Source organism: Pyrgilauda ruficollis, unplaced genomic scaffold, assembly GCF_017590135.1.
Source record: "Pyrgilauda ruficollis isolate IOZ18807 unplaced genomic scaffold, ASM1759013v1 scaffold32, whole genome shotgun sequence".
Taxonomy (NCBI): Eukaryota; Metazoa; Chordata; class Aves; order Passeriformes; family Passeridae; genus Pyrgilauda; species Pyrgilauda ruficollis.
Window position 1 is genome coordinate 2,696,639 of NW_024524600.1, and position 19,816 is coordinate 2,716,454.

A 19,816-nucleotide genomic window follows, 5' to 3' on the forward strand; every position below is an offset into this window, starting at 1 on the left:
AACAGGATCAAAATTCCACAATCTCAAAGTTCCTCATGAGCTCCTTTTCCTGAGTGCTATACACACTCCCCAGGGTTTGTCATCTTGTGCCAAGTGGGTCATAATTCATAATAGTGGTGACTGTTTCTAGTTCAGACAAGTTGGGAAGAGTAATTTTGTACAAGGCACAGAAATAGTGTTTTACAATAGAAAGGTACTGCCTTGCTACAAATTACTGCGTTAAATTCATATCACAGACTAACTGAACTGTTGGTAGTGATACGCCAGTTTTGCAACTGGTACAGTAATTCATCTCAGTATTGTCTGAAGAGGAGAGGAAGGGAATGAGGAATTGTAGGTTACACTTTTCTCAAAGTAGTGGAGGAAGGGACAGAATTGTCCTGGTCACTATTCTGGCTGTCCTACTGTCTTTGTGGTTTATTATATGTGTGGCACTTAACATACTTGCAGCATTTTTAAATGGTATTACAGTTAAAACTGCAGAACCAGGCAAATCTGCTCTGCTTTTCTTGGCATCAGACTTTAGCATGTGAGGGAGTACATGTACTAATATTATGTTAAACTGTTTGTTTATGAAAAGACTTTGAAAACTTCCCTACCACTCCTTGATGTGTCTATTAAAACAAAGAAAGGCAGCTAGTAAAGAAGTGGTGTAGGGAAGGAAGGCATGCTTTTAAGAGAAAAATGTCTTCATTCACACATTGAGTTCCTGTAGATCACAGAAGTTAGAAAGCTTTTAATACTACTGCATTGCAGGTGAAGTTGTTCTTTGGGCAGTGGTGACTAAAGTCTTTGTTTTCCATCCTTCCTAGAAATTAAGAAGCCACCGGTGGCCCCCAAACCAAAATTTGTCCTAGGACACAAGGCAGCGCCTCCCCCTGTCGCACCGAAGCCTGATATTGTACTTTCTGGTGGGATACAAGCAGCAAGGAAAACCAAGCCAGCAATTGCACCCAAACCAAAGGTTCTCAAGAGCTCCTCCATCCCAGAAGTTAAACCTCCATTGTCTACACGAAAAAGCACAAAAAGCTTTGAGGAGCACAGGGAAGATTCTTCTCAAACTCTAGACCATTTGAACTATAAAAATGAAACCTCAGAAGGGAGTACTGGAAATACAGCTTATATTTTACCTGTGTCACCTTGCAAATTTGAATGCTTTCATAAACTTGGAAATGGAGAGAACACCTGTAAAACTCAGATCATTCTTGAGCACTTCGACACCTTAGAAAACATCAAGCTTGGTGAAAGAAATGCACTGTCTCTGGGGGATAGTCACAATGAAAAATTGGCAAGTAGAAGTCAGGTGGTTTTGAAAGCCAGCATTTTGGAAGAGAAACTTAAGGATGTCCTAACTCATGGTGTGTTTCCTAACAGCAGTCCTGTGAGGCGCAGGTATGCAGACAAATTTGACAAAGGGAATGGCAGCAGTTCCAAGAATGATGTTAAAATAGAGTTTATGGAACTTGTACAATCTTCGTCATCTTCTGAGGTAATTAAAGGGAAGCAACAAAATGCTGACGGTAAGATTGTTCCTGATGAGTTTCAGATGTCTGAAATTTGTCCTAGTTTGATTGAAAATAGTCACAGTTGTTCTTCCCCATTGGACAGGGAAACTCTAGAGAATGAAAATTTAAGTAGCATTAGGATGTTTCCAGATGAAGTAGGGATGAAAGCAGATGCTGATAAAGCCTTCCCTGAAATATCTTCAGTCCTGAGCTCCAAAGTGCTTCCTATCCCTAAGCCAAGAAAGCCACGTGCTGCATGTCTAGTCCGTCAGGATGGCATAGACAGCACAGGAGAAGGAACAAAGGAACCATCTAATTCAGAGAAAGAGTCTTATGGTGTTGTGGACCAAAGCTTAAAAAAGCCAGCAAGAATTAATGTCCTTGGTCAAAGTGTTTGTTATAATAATAATGCAGAAGTGTTTCATCCTGAAAAATGTGAGGTAACTCAAAGCAATGCCGAAAAAATGTCTCAGGTAAAGGAGCCTGCTGTCAAAGAGTCAGCTGCACAAAATCTTTTGCCTCAGTTTTCAGACGGAAGTCCTGATTTGGGGAGACATGTAGAATCTTCTTTAAATGTAGACCATAACTTCATGGAGGAGATAACAGATGACGCCAGTATGCTAGATGCTGTGGACAGAAGGACTGACTTTGTCAGGTGTGATCCCCTGTCCATGAGCTTGCCAAAGCAGCTCAAATTGGCAAGCAGTCAGCATTCACCTGCTGCCAACAGCCTCCGTGTTTCCCCACAAAACTTGGAAAATAAAGAAGTTAAAATAAAGGATGAGAGTTCCCCAAAAGTTATTCCTAAGAAACCACAGAGGCATGGCCCTCCAGCTGCTGGCCTGCTGAAAAAAGCTGCATCAGCAGAGCTTGTGGACAAAAGTTCTTACACCTCCAGTGAAGACAAATCAAACAGCCTTCTAGAAGGATCTCACTTTGCACATCCACGAGCCAAGGAGCAGGATGCACTTTCGTCTTGTGACATACCCAAACGTTCTTCTGAAAAACCCGTCTGGAAGTTACCTCATCCTATTCTTCCGTTTTCAGGAAATTCTGAATCATTGAAAACTGCCACCAGTTTCAGCCACTTGACTGTTGTGACAAAGCCTAGGGCCAAGTCTCTCTCTGCTGTGGACATGGACAGGACAGACAAGCCCTGCAAAGACCATCACAAGAAAAATAGTTTGAAAAAGCTTCTGAACATGAAACTGTCAGTTTGCTTAAAGAAAAGTGACTTCCAAAAATTTCTGTCTAAAGGCAGCCAGTCAGTGGAGAGTGCTGTTGCCAACCTTTCCAATGGGAATGGGTATGGAAATAACAGCAGTTATATAGGGTCTGTAGGCAGTGAAAGGAAAGCTAAATCTGCCAAGGCACATTCTGTAGAAATAAGTAGTCCGGCATTACAGAAGAAGAGGCAGAGAAACAGAAGTCAGCCTGAGATGCGAAATAACCAAAGGCTGGAGTCTTTTGAAAGACATGGACTTCTGGGAGAGAATTTGTCCCAAATGCCTTTGAATTCTGTAACCAGCACTTGTGATCCAGAGTATGAGAATGTGCGTCACTATGAGGAAATACCTGAGTATGAGAACTTGCCTTTTGCTGTGGGTGCTAGGAGAAATCTCTGCTCTGAATGGCAGAACTCCAGCAGCATGGAAGACCAGAGCACTGACTTCTATGAAGTTGAGGAGCCTTGTGAAGCTACAAGCAGGCGTTGGAGACTTGACAGGTAAAATAACAAGAAAAGGGAAGTTAAACAGCTGCATTGTAACTCTGTTGGTTGTAAATATGTTTAAATGATAACCTGAGAGGCTGCACCTCTTCCATTAAATGTCAGCAGGACACTTGTTCCTGTATATCTTTCTGTAGGTTTTTGTTGTTTTAAAAACTCCATGCACTTGGCAGTGAGTTAAAAGGAAAAGTAAGCTATTATTCCTCAAAATTTGGGAAACTTTTCCAGGTTTAATTAAAGCAAATCAGATACAGTCATTATTTGTTTTCAAGAATACTTCAATAGGGAGGAATGAACCTTACCAGTCTCACGATGAACTGGAATAACTATCCAAAGAGTGCATAGTTGCTAGGTTTGTAGGGGGATGAATACATTTTTAGATCTGTTGATAGAGCTGGAAAGAGCAGACAAGCTTTTGGTTATGCAAATTCTTCATCAGGTCTGGAAAGCTTTTTTAGGTATAACAGAAGCTACTGCCTCTCTAAATACAGTGAGTCTTCTGAATCTGTCTGTGCTCCCAGCAAAGGTGGTAGTGGTGCACAATTTCTGTGTGACTCATAGAATATTAGCGTGATGGTGTTTGGTAACTCTGCAGGTTGCTGCTGTGTTTCTTTAGCTCAGGAGGTAGTGGAGACAGATAGTGTCAGCAGGTGCAAAAAGGGATTGGACAGGCTCATAGATATGAGGAAACTGCCTCCATTTGCCCCAGGGAGGTTTAGATCTGATACTAAGAAAAAATTATCCACTGGAAGGATAGGTCAGGCCCTGGAATAGACTACCAAGGGAAGTGGTGAAATCACTGTCCCTGGAAGTGTTCAAGAAATATCTGTGTGTGACACTTGGGGACACAGTTTAGTGATGAACATGCAGTGCTGGTTTAACAGTTGGACTGAGTGATCTTTGAGGTGTTTTCCAGCCTTAATGATTCTGTGATTCTACATCCAAAATGGCTGCTAAATTGAATAGGCAGGAATAGATCTTTTAATATTTGTATTACTGTGATGGATGCTGGGAAGAGAAATGGGCCACAGAGAGTGGCCAGACTCGTGTGCTCTCCCTAAACAGCATCACTTAGTGTGCCTGTCAGTGTGGTAACAGGTAAAGCATTGCTTTGTCCCTACATGGTATTGTGCAATTTCTTAACTTTAGCTGGTCAGTTTATCTCACAGATCCTAAAGATTTATCTCAAACCAGCAATAAGCATTTTTTTGAATCAAAAATGCAGCCTGTATATTTCAAAGTCCCCAGCAAACTTCTTCACACTGTTGAGAATGTATGCATAACAACAAGAATTGGCTTCTAGATAGTCACATTTAACTTCCTTTTTCACTGAGAGTTACTAAGCTTTGCTTCATTTTGGATGTGTGTATAGTAAACACATGTTCCAAAGAATCTGTGTTCTTACATAGGAAGAGACAAATATTTTAAGGGGCATCCTATGTTAATTTTTTTTGTAGCTAATATGATCAGCATGGGTCTGTTTGTTGGGAAGGGTGAAACCTTATCATAGAAAATAGGATTTCTAGTTATGGGCTAGGTACTGGTACATTCATTCAAGTGGTTGTTGAGTACATTTATAGTTTACAGCAGGGTGTTTCTTAGTTTTGTCCTTGGTATACTTTAATTTCCTGACAGAGTGTATGCTTTTTGTGTAAGTCTAATCTTTGAGCATCTTTCAGGGATTTTGACCACTCTCTCTTGGTATTTCCTCAATTTGGTGTACCTAAGAAGGGTGAGGGCAAACTTGCATAAGGATGCATTTCATGTGTTTATGTGACTCATTTTGGTTTGTGTTGTTTTGTTCTGAATACAGGTGAGTATCTGTCTGCTTTAGGAAAAGGATAGTTTTGCCATATGAAGCATAGTAGATGTGAGATTGCAGTTGCTCCTGAAGTGAAATTCCGTAGTTTTCTTATCTGGCTAAATGTGTGAGATTTATTGTTATTCTCTCTCCACACAAACCTTCCCCAGTACCAATGGTGATATAAGGGTTTAAGTGGTCTCTCTGGCACATCTACACCTGAAGCTGCTCCCTAAGTTGGGTGTCCTTGGTTGGGTTTTTGTTGTTTTTCTTTAAAAAGCACCCATAGAAAACAAGAAGTAGAGCCATTTATGTGTATATTTTAAATCAAATGAAATAGTCGGAAACTACCTTAGGAAACAAGTAATGCATGTAGTTACTTCAGCAGATTTTAGAGAACAAAGAAATCCCTAGGGGAAAACAAAGGTGACATTACAGTACAGTAGTCTTCTGACCTGGATCAGTGCTGCTGGGACAGCAGGGACGAATGTTCGTTTTGGCTCTGCCTTGGGAGGTGTAAGGGTCCTCGCCCAGACAGGCCAGGCAGGCAGCTTCTCCAGTTCTCCCATCCAGTATTATCTCAAATCCTTTGAAGCTTCCTTATCAATGTTGTCTTACCCTTTCTGCATAGTTCTGTAAGAGCTTTTTATCATTTCCTGGGCCAGGCTGTATTATAAAACCAGTTAGAGAAACAGTGCTGCTGTTGTTACTGAAATAATTGCCTCTCGCGTTTTCCCCAGCCTGTCAGAACATGCACTCAGCTCTTTTTCATAGATTGTGGCACACAAATTCCTGTAATGCACTGCTAATGGGGATCTCAAAGCAAATTATGTTATGATTAAAACCAATGTACAAATGAGATTGTTATTCTGAGAAATTCAGACCAATAGCTCACCCTTCTAGCCATAATAGCACATTGAGTATATTAAGTCTGAACGGCAGTCTTGCCATTACCAGAAGAGTTCAATGGTGTCTTCAGCTCATGCTACGTTTCTTTCTGGAGGAAGAAATAAAATTTTGATAATGTACTCAATGCTTTGGTGGTTACAGTGGAATTTCCTCACAATCCCATCTGGTGAAACCAGTGTGCTTTAATGGAGAATGGTAATAGCTTTTGATGCTTTTATCTGAACTTCGTATGTCACATTTAATTCAGCTATGTTTTGTTTGCTTGAGCCTTCCCACAGGGAATTACATGCAAGTGGCAGGCCTGAGTAATTATTGGTAGGTAGCAATTGTCAGGATTTCATTCCTGAGATATTTGATGTCAACCTCCTTTCTACTGAAAAGACAAGGCTTGCCTTTGAAAGGAAGAGAGTCAGGGTCCTGATCTGATGTATGAACCACTGAGGTGGAACAGGTGCTGCTGCTGAGAGTCAGAATGGATTAGGTTTTTGTTAAGTAGTTCAGGGGAATATTCTCAATAAAGTAAATAATGTCAGTAGCTTGGGAGCAGATAGTCTATTTTTCCCACTGTACAAAAAAGAAATATTTCCAAGTGATGTGTAAGGATTGTTTATTTTGGTCTAGCCTACCTGTTTAACTGCCAATTTAAAATGGATAATTTAGATGAATGTGCATTTATGAGTACTCTATAAATAAAGTGAGTGAAGACTAGATGCTGTGAGATAGAAAGTGTGCTGTTAAGTGTAAAAGAAGTTTTAAATATCATTATCCAGTCAGATAACAAGAGGAAATGCAGCTCTCTGGGATTAGCGAGTTTTGTGGGGTTTTTTTGTATGTTTGGGTTTTTGGCTGGTTTGTTTGTTTTGGGTTTTGTTTGTGGTCTTTCTTTTGGTATTACATTTTCCTCTGCAAGACAGTTGTATTTTAGGTTGAGTGAGTCTACTCCTTCAGCTTTCTGGGATTTACTGGCTACTTTTGACAGTGTTCCTTGAAGATGTTGCAAATGTACATGACTGCTAATTTATTTATGACTTTGTCATTGTCTTTCCAGCTAGGGTTTATCTTTGGAAAGGCCTGGAGAGGGGGGAGTACCATGTGACAACAATCCTTTATGATTTCAATGTTGGTTTAATCAAATATTACTACGTATTTTACCCACACCTACTGATTTAGAATAATCCATTGGTTTTCCAGAAATGAGCATGTCAATGCAAAATACAAGTTTAGTTTTCTGTACTCAATTCTGCTTTGGGGACTGAGTCCCCAGAGGTCAATTAAGTGTCCATGGAAACCTTCATGGAATATTGAATTTCATACTGAAATCTCCGTGGTTAAGCACTTCACTTGATACATATTCCTCTTTGATGTTGTGGTGGGGTTCTTTTGTATGTTTTGTGGGGGTTTTTTGTGTGTTTTTTGGAGTTTTTTTGTAATTCCAAAATTCCCATTCAGAAACACTAAATTAATAAAAGACTGCAAGATCTAAATAGCATCTAGAATATTGCAAGTTCAAACCCTTATGCTGAGATTTGAATGCACAAAATACATTTTAGGTATTGGATGTGTTATACCCATGTCTTTTTAATTGATAGAGGCCTCCCTGCCGCACCGGGTTTGGCGGTGAGCGGTGCTCGGAGGGCTCCGGGCTGCGCTCGCAGTCCCGCAGGCTGGCTGCGGAGCCTCTCCGGCAGCCCCAGCCCCTGAGGTGGGAACGGACGGGAATTCACGAAGCAATTCTTGCCTATCACATAAAAGGAATAAGCCGTTTTGCTGGCTTGTCACTTTTTGCTCTTATAGACCACGAAGAAACAAATTCTGTAACTGGTAGGCATGTCTAATCAGAAGCAGGCATGGAAGGAGGCAGGGAGATACTGGTGAGAAGTGGTAGTAATACAGTTGCTTGGGAATATTGATGTTTGACATAAGGACTTAGGGGACAGTGCAAGTGCTGGGATCCTTGGGTCTGGAATTCCTGTATTTTGTAGTGTCAAGTTAATTATTTTGTACTACAAGGGTAGCATGTCAAGCTACGTAGAAGGCTTGCGGTTATTTTTTTTTACTCAGGAGAGCATATGGACTGTTTTGGGTTTTCTTTTCTTTCTTTCCAAGAAACTTTATGTGAGTCAGTGTCTCCATGGTCTGCTTTTCCAGTAAGAGAAGTTTTCCTTAGCATTGGAGTGTCTTTCAGTTATACAGCTTTACAGTGTAGTCTGCTATACAACCTGAAATAAAATGCATATACTGTAAGAAGAAAATAGGCACTCTGGGAAAATATTCAAATCTTCTTAAGCAAACTGGTAGAACTATGCTGATACTTTCTCCCCTTGCCTCCCCCTCTTTTTAAGATTTTTAAAATATCAGAATAAATAGAAATGTCATTAGAATCTTGACACATTCTCATGCAAATATGTTTTTGAGATGTGCTGATTTAATCTGTTTTGATAGTGGGAGAGATTCTGAGGTCTGATTGTCTCCATCTTCAATGAGGGAGAGAAAGAAGTTGGAGAACTACATTTTTCCAATGCTGTTATTCTGGTGTACAATCCAGTCAGGAAAAGATTTAAAATGTCTTGTGACATTGAAATAATTGTGAAGATCCCCAAGATGGTAATGAAAAATAATTTTTGTCTTTGATATTTGTTTAATCCCTCTTTTCAAGGGCTCCCTCTTGATTTTGGTAAAAGAAAGAGGTGGGTGAAGAAGGCTGGCACAGCCAGGGAAGCTTCTGACAGAGTTGTAGGTGCAATAGCAAAAATCTTGTAAGTTACCAGGTGGTATTAAAAGTGCTGCATAAAAACAGGTGTGGTTTCAATTCTCGATGTTATCTTTTTATTTTGTGTAGGTAGGGCTGGGTGTGCTTGTGAGTATGAGCAGCAGTAAGATGGTGTCAGTGGTGGTGAGGCAGGCATTGCTGTGAGCACTGCCCAGCTGCTGGGTGAATCCTCATCTGCTCTCCAAAAGATTCGGTGGCTACTTTGGTCAGTCTTGTCTGGTCTAGAAAATTACAACACATTAACCTTGATGCTCATGCAATCCATATCAAAAATGGCATTAAAAGAGCCATTTTGACGGTAAACTGTGCTATCCTTTGTTTCCCACTGAAGAAATGCTCATCACAGATAGCAAAAATGTCCAAACTTCTGTTGCCATTGCTCCCCCGGTACAATACAAGGATGTCCTTGTCCTTCCGGTGACGTTGCCCTCAGCTCAGGGCTGGCTCTTGGCTTCAGCTGGAGGCTGGCTCAGTGTGCCGTGGGGGAGCCCGAAGGAAGCATGGAGCTGCTGCGGCCCTTGGGCTCCTTCCCAGCCCCTGGTCGCGGCTAACCGGAACCCGAGTGTCACGCACTTTCGGAAATTAATCTGCAGTGCTTTATCTTTTTCTTTCCTCTTTTATTCCATGTTTGTGTTTTTCCTAATTTTGGCATTCTTCATATGCATTTCCTTTTCTTAAAGGCGGAGGAAGCTAAGTTAACGCTGCATATTTGTCACCGATGGTGGCCTTTCTCCCCCGCCTCCACCGTGTGCGCTCTGTCTCCTTTTGCCAACCGTGATATAAATTAGCAAAATGTAGCTCTAGAGAATGCGTCAGATGCAGAGTGGAGAGTCTAATGTGATATGAGAATTGATGAAAGGCCCATTTATATGTTCAACAGCAGCCTTTTCCTGTGGGTTATTTTCAGCATCAGCTCAGGAAATGTGGAGTTCTGTGGCACAGTGATATTCCAACTGCATTCTAATGTGTAATAGTATGTGTAAAACAGTAAGATTTTTAGGTGGCACAAAATAAGTGTGTAAAGAAAGTGATCAAAATATAAACTTAGTTTTTTGTTTTAAATGCCAACAGTAATATTAATGTGCCACATTTACCCAGCATTTCTATTTGACCTAGTTAAAAATGTTTTAATGAATAGATTTACAAAACTGTGTGGCTGTGTTGTTTCAATGCACTAGATAAAATATAGGTAAAGAAATGCTGGTTTTATTTTATGTGCTAGAATCCAGTAAGTTTTATTTAGAAACATAAAGTTTATGCAAGTTTTAATTTTTCTTTGAAATATCTTTGTGCTTATGAAAAACTACTACTCAAGCAGAAGACTAAAGAACTCTTTAAGATGCATATAAATAAATATGCATCTTTTTTTACCAAATCTACCATTTTGATAGCTGCAATCTGAGCCTTATGGCTCAGTGAGTTCAACTGCTCAGAGTTCACTTGGATTTTTTGTACGTTTTTTCCCAGTGGTGTTTGTGGGGGTGAGCTGTTCTGTACAGATTTTTAGGTAAGATGAAAGGTTTATAAAGAGTGTCTAAATCCCGTTCTTCTAATTTGTGCAAAAGGTTAGAGGAAGAAACAGCACAGGTCTAATCTTGCAAGCAGCTCAGTTATTCTTTACTCTTAGTCTGTGTTGCTCTTGACCAAACTATTTCGTCCCCTCTTTTCTGACATACTGTCCAGGAAGCTGCATCAGCTCCTGTGCATGCAGAGTTGTGTGTTTAGGAGCTAAGCCACTCCATTTTTATTTCAGATCTAGGTCACTGCCTTTTGAGTAATCTGTTACTCAGCTTTCTTTTGTCATCTTCTCGATATCTGGTATGTAAAAATCCCAAGTGCAATAGGATGTGCATTATTTTAAAATTGAGTGAGCAACTGTTTGAAGAGAGATATTGGAGCCCTGATTCAGGAATAGTCATGCAAAAATCATAAAACTAATGCTGAGTCAATAGAGAAGATACTGGGTAGGGCCTTGCATTAACTGATTACAGTGAGCAGAAGTAGCTATGCATTGAAATGTCATTGTAGTTCTGGCAGGGTAAGGTCAATTTTATTTGAAATGAGTATTAATAGGGAGTTTTGTTCTCACTTGGTCTGAGTTTTCCCTTTCCTATTTGATACATTTGTTTTGACTTTTTTTGTTACAATTACATTATAGTTTTCCAGAAGTCTATTTAGTGTGTGCTAGAGTTCTCTTGTGGTTTTTCCTTTTTTTGTGTGACTGGGAAACGAAGTGTTGTTTTTATTCTGATCCTGCTGTCCTTTCCCAGTCTACTTCATCCCACTAGGCTCTGTTTTGTGAATTGAGGGAAGTTAGAATAAGAGGTCCTGATTGTGAATGAGTGCCATATTTTTCTGGTCCTTATTCATATTGTTTTTGCCAGGAGCTTCTTCCAAAGGTCTTTCCCATGAGCATTGCAACTCTCCCTATGAAACAAGAATTAAGGATAGGGGAAGGCAAAAAGCTCTAAATTCTGCTGTAAATCTCTGTATGGAGATAATTTGAGAGCTGTTCACACCTTTTTTAAACTGTGCTTTCTAAAGTCATGCTGCAAAGTATGCTCATGGCTGTAAATTTTCTTTACCTGCCCTGTGAGACAGCATTTGGTGGTGACAGAAAGCACGAGTGCAGGGACTCCTTTCCATTTACATGCCAAGGGTTTAAATCCTTAAGTTTTGCCACAGCTCTTTACCTGCCCTGTGAGACAGGTAATCCCTCACAGCATTTGGTGGTGACGGAAAGCACGAGTGCAGGGACTCCTTTCCATTTACATGCCAAGGGTTTAAATCCTTAAGTTTTGCCACAGTGTTTCGCTTTACAGTACCAGTGCTCAATACTGTCCCATTGTACCCCCCTAGATCATATTCTGCTACACTGGCATCATCTCCTTTTGGCACCGTTGCTGGGATGGGTAAGATAAGTAAGACTCCTGGCCTAGGCTGCATTTCACTCTCATTTTTTGCTTCGTGGTCCAGTATGCCCAAAGCAGAATGGAAAAGCAAAGGGACATGAAGACAGCAGTGAGGGAGGGGATATTTTAGCTCTAGTGGTAGACAGTCACTGTTGTTCAGAAGGTCTGAAGTTCAGGTGACAGTTCTGAATTTATGACAGGTTAGGCTCCAGGTGCATCTAGAGTGATATTGAAATTCATCTTTATTCTTTCTAGACTGGCTTGTGAAAGGAAATGTGCTGGTGTTGACTTCTTCAGGCTGGTTGTAGAGGGAAGGTGTTGCAGCAGAATGTAACTCATTCAAAAGGTGCAGTAATTGATGCCTTTACTAATCTTGCTGATCAGTTATCCCATTATATATTTTCTTAAGCATTCCATAGAAACCTACTTGTGATCTTGGTTAGTGTTCATGATTATCTGTCAATCTGTCCTGCTTCTCCCGATCTCAAGTGTGCCTGGCTGTTCAGGAGCTGAGCTGTCCCACTGTGGACACCAGTTTTCTTGCAGACTTTTAAAGTGAGACCTCTTTCTTTTTTATCCGCTGCTTTTTTAATGTGGCTTTGCTGTGGTGAGTGTAGAAACATCTGAAGCATGCATGTGTGTTTATGTTGAACTTTCCAGGGAACTGAGGAATTGTCAACAAACGGTCTCACTGAAGATGACTTCGGTGAGCATGGGAGGCTGCCTGTGGTGAGCCATCCTTGGGTGCCTCTGGCCTTAGGGGCTCACGTTTGCAAATTGCAGCTAAATAAGGAGATCATTTGAGATTTGTTTGCACCTTTTTTTAAACTGTGCTTTTTAAAATTGTGCCATGGAAATATGGGCATGATTTTATTGATCACAGTGTGCCTGAAGTAGGCGAAATTACTGACAGAATGAAAGACACTTTTTTTTTTTTTTTTTTTGGCTTAGAATGTGAGCTTTATTGATCACAGTGTGCCTGGAGTAGGCGAAATTACTTACAGAATGATACACTTCTTTTTTTTTTTTTGTGATATCCTCCTTGACCAAAAGTCCCCAGTGTAAAAGTAGTATGTGCTGTCTTGACCTGAAGGATAACAAATGCTAAACCAAATGCTGCTGGCTGGCATAACCTGGTTCAAGCAATCCAGGTGCAGAAGTTTGCAACTGCAATGTGCTCAGCCAAGTATAGAAGGAGCTGCCAGTGGCATGATCTAACAGACCAAATGTCATGGCAGCTCTCACAGTGTTTGTGATATCCTCCTTGACCAAAAGTCCCTGGTGTAACCAGTGAGTGCCAGAGGTAAGGACTGGGACAAAGAAGATAGTTCTTGGTGTTTGTCCTGACAAGAGCAAACTCCTGGCATTTCTACATGGCCTCTCTCAGCAGCCAGCCCATTGCCCAGGAGGCAGCAGACAACTTTCAAAGTGCAAATAACTCTGAAAATGCATTTCAAATAGATTGTATTGAGCTTTTCTTTTGATAGTGCATTTTTGTCATCAAGATCCTGGCTTTTTGTAAAAAAAATGCACATTAATGAGTGCATACAGTACATATGATATTGTTTAAAATAATTCTGTTTCAATTCTTGAAGTCTTTAAATTGATATTTGAAAAAGGAACCTGGAGTGCAGAAACTATTTGCAGTTGTAGTTGCTCAGCTGGATGCTAGTAGTTTCTGTTTTCTAGCTGTGATTCTTGAGGAGTGTTTATATTTGTAATTGAATCCTTAAAATTCCCTAACCAGCCTGGAGAGAGTATAGTACAACAGTGCTAAGCAATGCAAATAGACATGGATTCATTGGTTTAGTTTGTTTGCCCCTTATTTCGTGGTGCTTTTTTAATTTTAAAGACCATTGTAGAAGTCTGTTTTATTCCTTGCCATGCCACCTGTGGCAGGATCACTCACAAAAGGAACTTAGGAATCTCACAGGCACGATCTATTTAGGTAGTCTTAAAAGATATAAAGAAAAAGAAGGTCAAAATCAATTGTCATGTTCCTTGGGATCACACCAATAAAAATTCATGTCTGGTTGCCTTTTTTCTTGTTCTTGGTCATAATAATAATAATTTATTAATGTAATTGACTTCTTACTGCAGAAGAACAAACGGCATAACGTTAGTGTTGTTGTATAAAACCATATTTGAGAGGGCACCGTGCTATCTTGCTCTCTTGCTGTGAAAAAGCACCATTTTTGGCAGAGAAGTTGAAGCCCAAGCAGCTTGGCTGCAATAAGGCAACCAGTCTCCAGAGCTGGCAGCCACATCAGCACTGCGAGAGAGGCAGCAGCATCCACCAGCCTTTCTCACTGTCCACTACCCCTAGAGAAGAGAGATGTGATCTCAGCTTCGGCTTTTTTCACCTGTGAGTCTGTCATTAAACCAGAGAGGTGACTGATGCTGTAGAAGTAATCCCTCTGGCCTGGGCTGCATTTCATCTTCATTTGCTGCTTCATGGCCCAGTGTGCCTGAAGGAGAAATGAAAAGCAGGAGGACATATCAGCAACAGGGGATGGGATATTTTTAGCTCTAATGGTAAACAGCCAGTGTTGTTCATAGACTCTGATGTTCAAATGAGAGGTGAATATTAAGCTCCAGGTGCATCTAGAGTGATATGAAATTCATCTTTGTGCTTTCTGCACTGGTTTGCTGTTGTTGACTTCTTCAGGCTGGTTGTGGATGGGAGGTATTGCAGCAGAATGTAACTCATCCAAAAAGTGCTGTAATTTTACTAATCTTGCTGATCACTAATCTCTTAATGTATTTCCTTAAACCTTCCATAGGAGCTCATGCATGATCTTGGTTGGCATCCTTTATTATCTTAGTGCTTTGCCAAGTATGCTTGCTTTCTAGAACTGATTTTCTTTTTCCAAAAATTTGCAGTAATAAAACAATAAAGACACTGGACTGTCTTTAAAAAGAAGCATTAAATAAAAGCAGAAGAAATTCACAAAACAAAAGGGGTATTAACTAAGCATTAATTTCACTTTTGCTTTGACTTTCCAGGAGCACCTTCTGTTGTTGAGCACCCAAATCAGGGAATTACTTCCTAAATTGTTTTGGGATATTAATTCCAGTTCTGTATTTACAGTCCTTCCTTGAAAGAGATTCTGAATTTAGATAGGACCAAATGAACATTAGAATATTAGAACACTTTGTTTCTTCAAGTATTTTACCATTGCATTTTCCCAGAAGTGTACAACAAGAATTCATGGAGGGAATCAGTTGGTGAGGCATGCTTACAGCTACTGGGAGTATGAGGGGCTATGAAAAAATGACAATGTTATCAGCTATTGCCTACACAGAGATCCAGTGTGCTTTTAGGTCTTAAAAAACTAGCAGCTGAATGTGCTTTAATTACTAACATTGATTGCAAGGAATGGTGATGCTAAAAACTGAAAATGGATGAGCACTAATAATAGTTGGTTGCTCTCTGGGGAAAAATGAGGTGCAAGCAGCTGTGAAAAGATGGTGAAAGGCTGTAATGATACTAAAAGGATTTGAGATGAAATATTATAATAGGGCATGTTAAGCTGCTCTCTGAAGTTCTGGTATGCATTTTTTAGTTCAGTAGGAACTTCAGTTTGTGTAATTTTGCCTGCATGTTGAAAGTTTGCTTTAGAAATAAACAAACAAACATAAACACCCACAAAAAACATGCAATAAAATACTGGAGAGAGAGGCAGAAGGATAAAGCAGAGTATACCAGAGACTCCTTTTAAAACAACAAAAGGATGAGAAGTGAAGAGTTTAGCAGAGTGTTGTGTGCAAGGCTCTGTTCATTCAGCATTCCCACGTATTTTTATTACTTACTGAAAGTAGGAAAAAAGATCTAAAAATAATGAAGATCACAAGGAAATGTGTGTAAAGCAGTAGTGTGGATGAATTTATTTTAGCAAATACTTTGGAGCTGTGGAAACTTGCTTTTTAGTAGTTATGGTGATGCTAACACTTGAAGTCATTCCAATATACTATAAAATACTTAATGTTGGAGCATTCCGTGGCAGAGAATCTTTCTGAATGATCTCAGTCAACCTTAAAGTACTATTTGCCTTCTAAAGGAGTTGGAATGTTAATTGTGACTTCAGGCTATAGTGCCCTATGGAGGGTCCAAATCAACAGTGTCTGAAAGTGAAGTCACAGGTGTATTTGAAGCTTATATTTTAGGACAATTAAAGTAGTCTGAACTAGTCTTGGTCATCTCTTGAAGACAATAAGTGTTTTTTATGCTGATTCCCAGTGGTAATAGTCTGATGACAATTTTTAAGTTTTGACAGTTTATCTTGCTGTATGTCTTGCTAGGACCAACATGTTTTATTTCATTAGTATTTTACTATTGCAGTAGGAAAATACAGCACAGCATAAATGCATCATCCCACAGGCCGCTCATTCCAAGGCAAACGAATGATTCCTTCATTTTATGTGTGAAGTAAAAAAGCCCCACATCTATATTTAGATAACTTGCTCATGAGATATGGCAAGATGTTCTTACTCAGTGCACAGCACAGTGAGTTGGCAGGGCTGGTGTTTCACATGACTGATAATGCAGAAGTTTCTAAGGGTATTGCTGTGGGTAGGACAAAGAATCGTGATGAAGAGGGAACAAGATAGAGACAGTTCACAGTAACCCCAAAATACCTATCAGAAGAGCCACTTAAAATAAGCCTTACTGCATGCTTATGGTATTTTGAAAAAGGGGCATTAATATGTGCTAGAAAAGACTCTGTTTATTTAAATATTTACTACTATTTCCAAAGGCAGTTAAAGTGCAAGGGATTTCACTTTATCCAGAGATAACTTTAAGAGAACCATGCATACACTTATGTCATAGATGACTTCAGAGGTAAAAGTACAGAAAAGAATAATCAGTAAGTACAGATCTGCTTTCTGTTTCACCAGAAAAGCCGTAGCATTACCATGAAAGGTTAAGGTGTAATGTATGAGGGGAATTGCATGTTCTTCAGCACGTGGCTGATAAACACAAATGAACACAGTAGCTCTGTCCCCATTTTCTATGAAGAAGAGGACACAACTGCAGACATCACCATGAAGGAATCTACCCCTGGCTCCAGTATTGCATCCTATCCCTGGACTGATGGCTTGTTTGATTCTGGAAAATAGCTGAGTGTGAACTGACTCTTGATTATTAATCATCTAATCATCCAATGTGTTCTTTCTTTAAAAAGCAAAGAAGGGAAAAAGTATTAAAAATACCACTAAAAAAGCCCTCAACAAGATGTATCATGTGGAAGAACCGGAGTGCTGTGAACTGAGCAAATACAGGATAAAATTGGAGTAGATACTGTATGTAAGATTTTATACATGGTTCTCTCAGCTGTCTTAGGTTCCTTTACATGAGTAGTATGGGCATAAGCACCACAAAGGCCAGAAAAGGAGCTTACTGCATAAACATTGTGATTGATAGGAAGAAAAAAAATATATACAGTGAGTGGCTGTCATTTGTGGACACTTACTACACATCCTAAATTATCACTAGTTAATTATTAAAATTTTAAAGTATTTTTTTACTGAAACTTTCTATTAAATAAGCTGATTAATCTTATGTTTAGAAAATGCTTCACACAACTCAAGCCAGCTAGTTTGTTCTTCATCCTTCAGTGGTGAGGAGATTGTGTTTGTGCAAGTAAAACACAGCTTCACCTGGAAGTTTTCTTATTTCTGACTCCCAAAAGGGTAGATTTTCTAAAACTTCTAAGTTTCGGCATAGCTGCTCTGAAAAGTTTAAATAAAAAATTACAACAAAGTCTGGGAGTGGGCAGCCAGTAGAATATGCTCAGCCAAAAGAATGGTGATGTCACAGGTGTGAAAACAATGTTTTCTTGATGAGAAGGAATCTCAGTTAAAGGAAATTAAAATGGCAATTAAAATAAATATTAAGGGTAGGAAAAAGGGCAATAAAATATCTATTAACAAAAATAGACATTAATGAATTATGGACTAAAAAGTGTATTCCGGTGTGGTCAGAGATAAAGCACTTAATATATTTTGCAGTAGGGGAAGAAATACCCTTGGTCAGAGATAGATTCAGTGACAGATGTGGATAGTGAAGCTGAGTAATTTAGTAAAGGAAGGAACAGCAGTGATTTCTGTTCCAGGTTTTGACTAAAGCTGGGGCATATAACTACCTCATGTCATGCTACTGATGTAATAAAGATGTTTGTGTTTGTCATAATAAAAGAATATGAGATGGCATCTGCTAAAATAGAATTCTCAGCTGACTGTGATTTATGTAAACTAGACAAGGAGTTTTCTGAATTCAGAAGTTAATGAATAACTGCAGAAGTCTTAGTTTCCTGCTAGCATGATTCCAGGGAAAGCTCCAGTAAAAAGCTGCTTTTTGGCCTTCCTGAAACTTCTGGAGACGCTATGGGAGCTGTCCTTGGCATACACCATATGCTGTTGTCATCAGCACTCATCTCTCTGGTGGCTGCTGTCTCCCTGCATGAAGCTGATAATTTCCAAACCCAAATAAAGGGGTGTCTCTCTGCACCCAGGGTGCTGCAGTCTTGGCTCAGGACCTTGTTGAACTTAGTGATGACCTTACAGTCGCTTTCCTTCCCCTGCCCTGTTTGGTTCTGGGAGACAGTAACTGCTTGGGAGTTTCCCAAGTCCTTCCTGTGTTGTCATAATGGAACCAAGTTATTTTAATCTTCTCTGTGTCTTCGTGGCTGACCAAGGTCTGTCCACAGGCCAGCTAATCTTTATCTCCAAATATATTTCTATTTGTGATCAGCATTTTTGTGTTGATTTGTTTGTTTTTAACTCTATCTTGAGCGTTGTGTAACAAACACTTTGCTGTAGCAGAATCCCCTTCCTTGACCTGCTGAGCTCTCTTGCTGAGGTGTCCCCAGTCCTTCTGTCCACGTTGCTGACAAACCTGTTTAACAGTGCCAGTCCCAATACTGCACCCAAGCCCTGAGGGATACTTCTGCTTTTCAGGTTGCTAGCAGACACCTTCCGTGGGATCCATGGCGACAGGTTTTCTTTCTGGTAGCTATCACAGATAGAGCTGGCAAGTCTGACTAGTTACCCTCCATCCCTGCTTTCCTCTGATTCAAAGCAAGAAGAACAGTCATAACTATACCTTGCCTCAGGAGGCAGAGGGCCAGGTATATGGAAAGTGTGTAGCCCTGGCAGTTGTTGGCTGTATAAAATTAGGTGTTGGTCAATCCAGTGAGATCTCTGCTTTTGTTTTTCAGGATAGCTAATCAGTTTTGGTTCATGTCAAAATAAATCTGTGGCATCCCAGCATGTTTTTGCAGACCTTGAACACAGATTATGTGATTTTTAGATAGCTTTAATGTAATGGAAAATTATTAGATATTTTTAAGGATTAAAAGTAGGAACCCAGAGATTTGGTGTGTTTCCATGTAACCTTCCAAAAACTTAAGACTGTTTCCTCTAGTCTGTTTTCCTATCTATCTTTCCCTACCCCCTATTTTATTTTCTTCTAGAACTGCATTTCTTAAATCTCTACTGAAGTTGTCAAGGCTAGTTAGAGGAAGGAGTTTTTGTGCCTGTCTCATGCAATTCCTGTATTGCAAGCATGGCTGAAGCTAATAAAAAGAGACCTCTACAGTGATTGTACAGCAGCAGAACAAGGTTGTTTTGTAGCTTTGACAGCTCTCCAAAAGTTGTCTGTTTCTGGGGGATGGGTGTTCTTAATTACAAAAGATTCTGCTTTCCTGCTTTTAGGAAGAATTGATGGACAGAATGGTTATGATATTGCTGTCACTGATGCAGTTGTTTAGCATATGCATTGGGAAACAGGCCTGTATGTATACATGCACCTAGAATTTCACAAAGAAAGCTCCAGTGTGAGTACCATATCTGGAACAAGACCTGCTGCTGGGAGATAGAAGATAGCAAAATGGCTATGATCTTTCTTTATCCCACACTGTACAAATGTTGCTCTTTACATGGACATAGCAATAAGGGAATAGATTTATCAGACTTGGTTGTTAGGCAAACTCTGATGGACATGAATAATATAAATACTCCAAAGGTACTGTGGCTTTTGCTTGCTGTCAATGAGCATTGTATCAATACTAGCATGTATAAAATGTTGCAGAGTTATGAGTGGAAAAGCCTCCAACTGTTACAATCTTCAGACTACCCACTACTGTTTTCAGGGTGTCTGATACCAAGTAGATAATTTATTGTGGGGTG

General features: G+C 39.8%; 1 protein-coding gene across 2 annotated transcripts in view; it reads left to right on the forward strand.

Annotated features, from left to right (window-relative positions):
* FGD6 (FYVE, RhoGEF and PH domain containing 6) overlaps window positions 1-19,816 on the forward strand; it is a 71,807-nt gene that overhangs the window by 8,759 nt on the left and 43,232 nt on the right. For both annotated transcript variants that reach the window (XM_041474346.1, XM_041474347.1), the window contains exon 2: window positions 813-3,231. In XM_041474346.1, coding sequence (XP_041330280.1) covers window positions 813-3,231 — 2,419 coding nt within the window. The remainder of the gene's footprint in view (window positions 1-812; window positions 3,232-19,816) is intronic.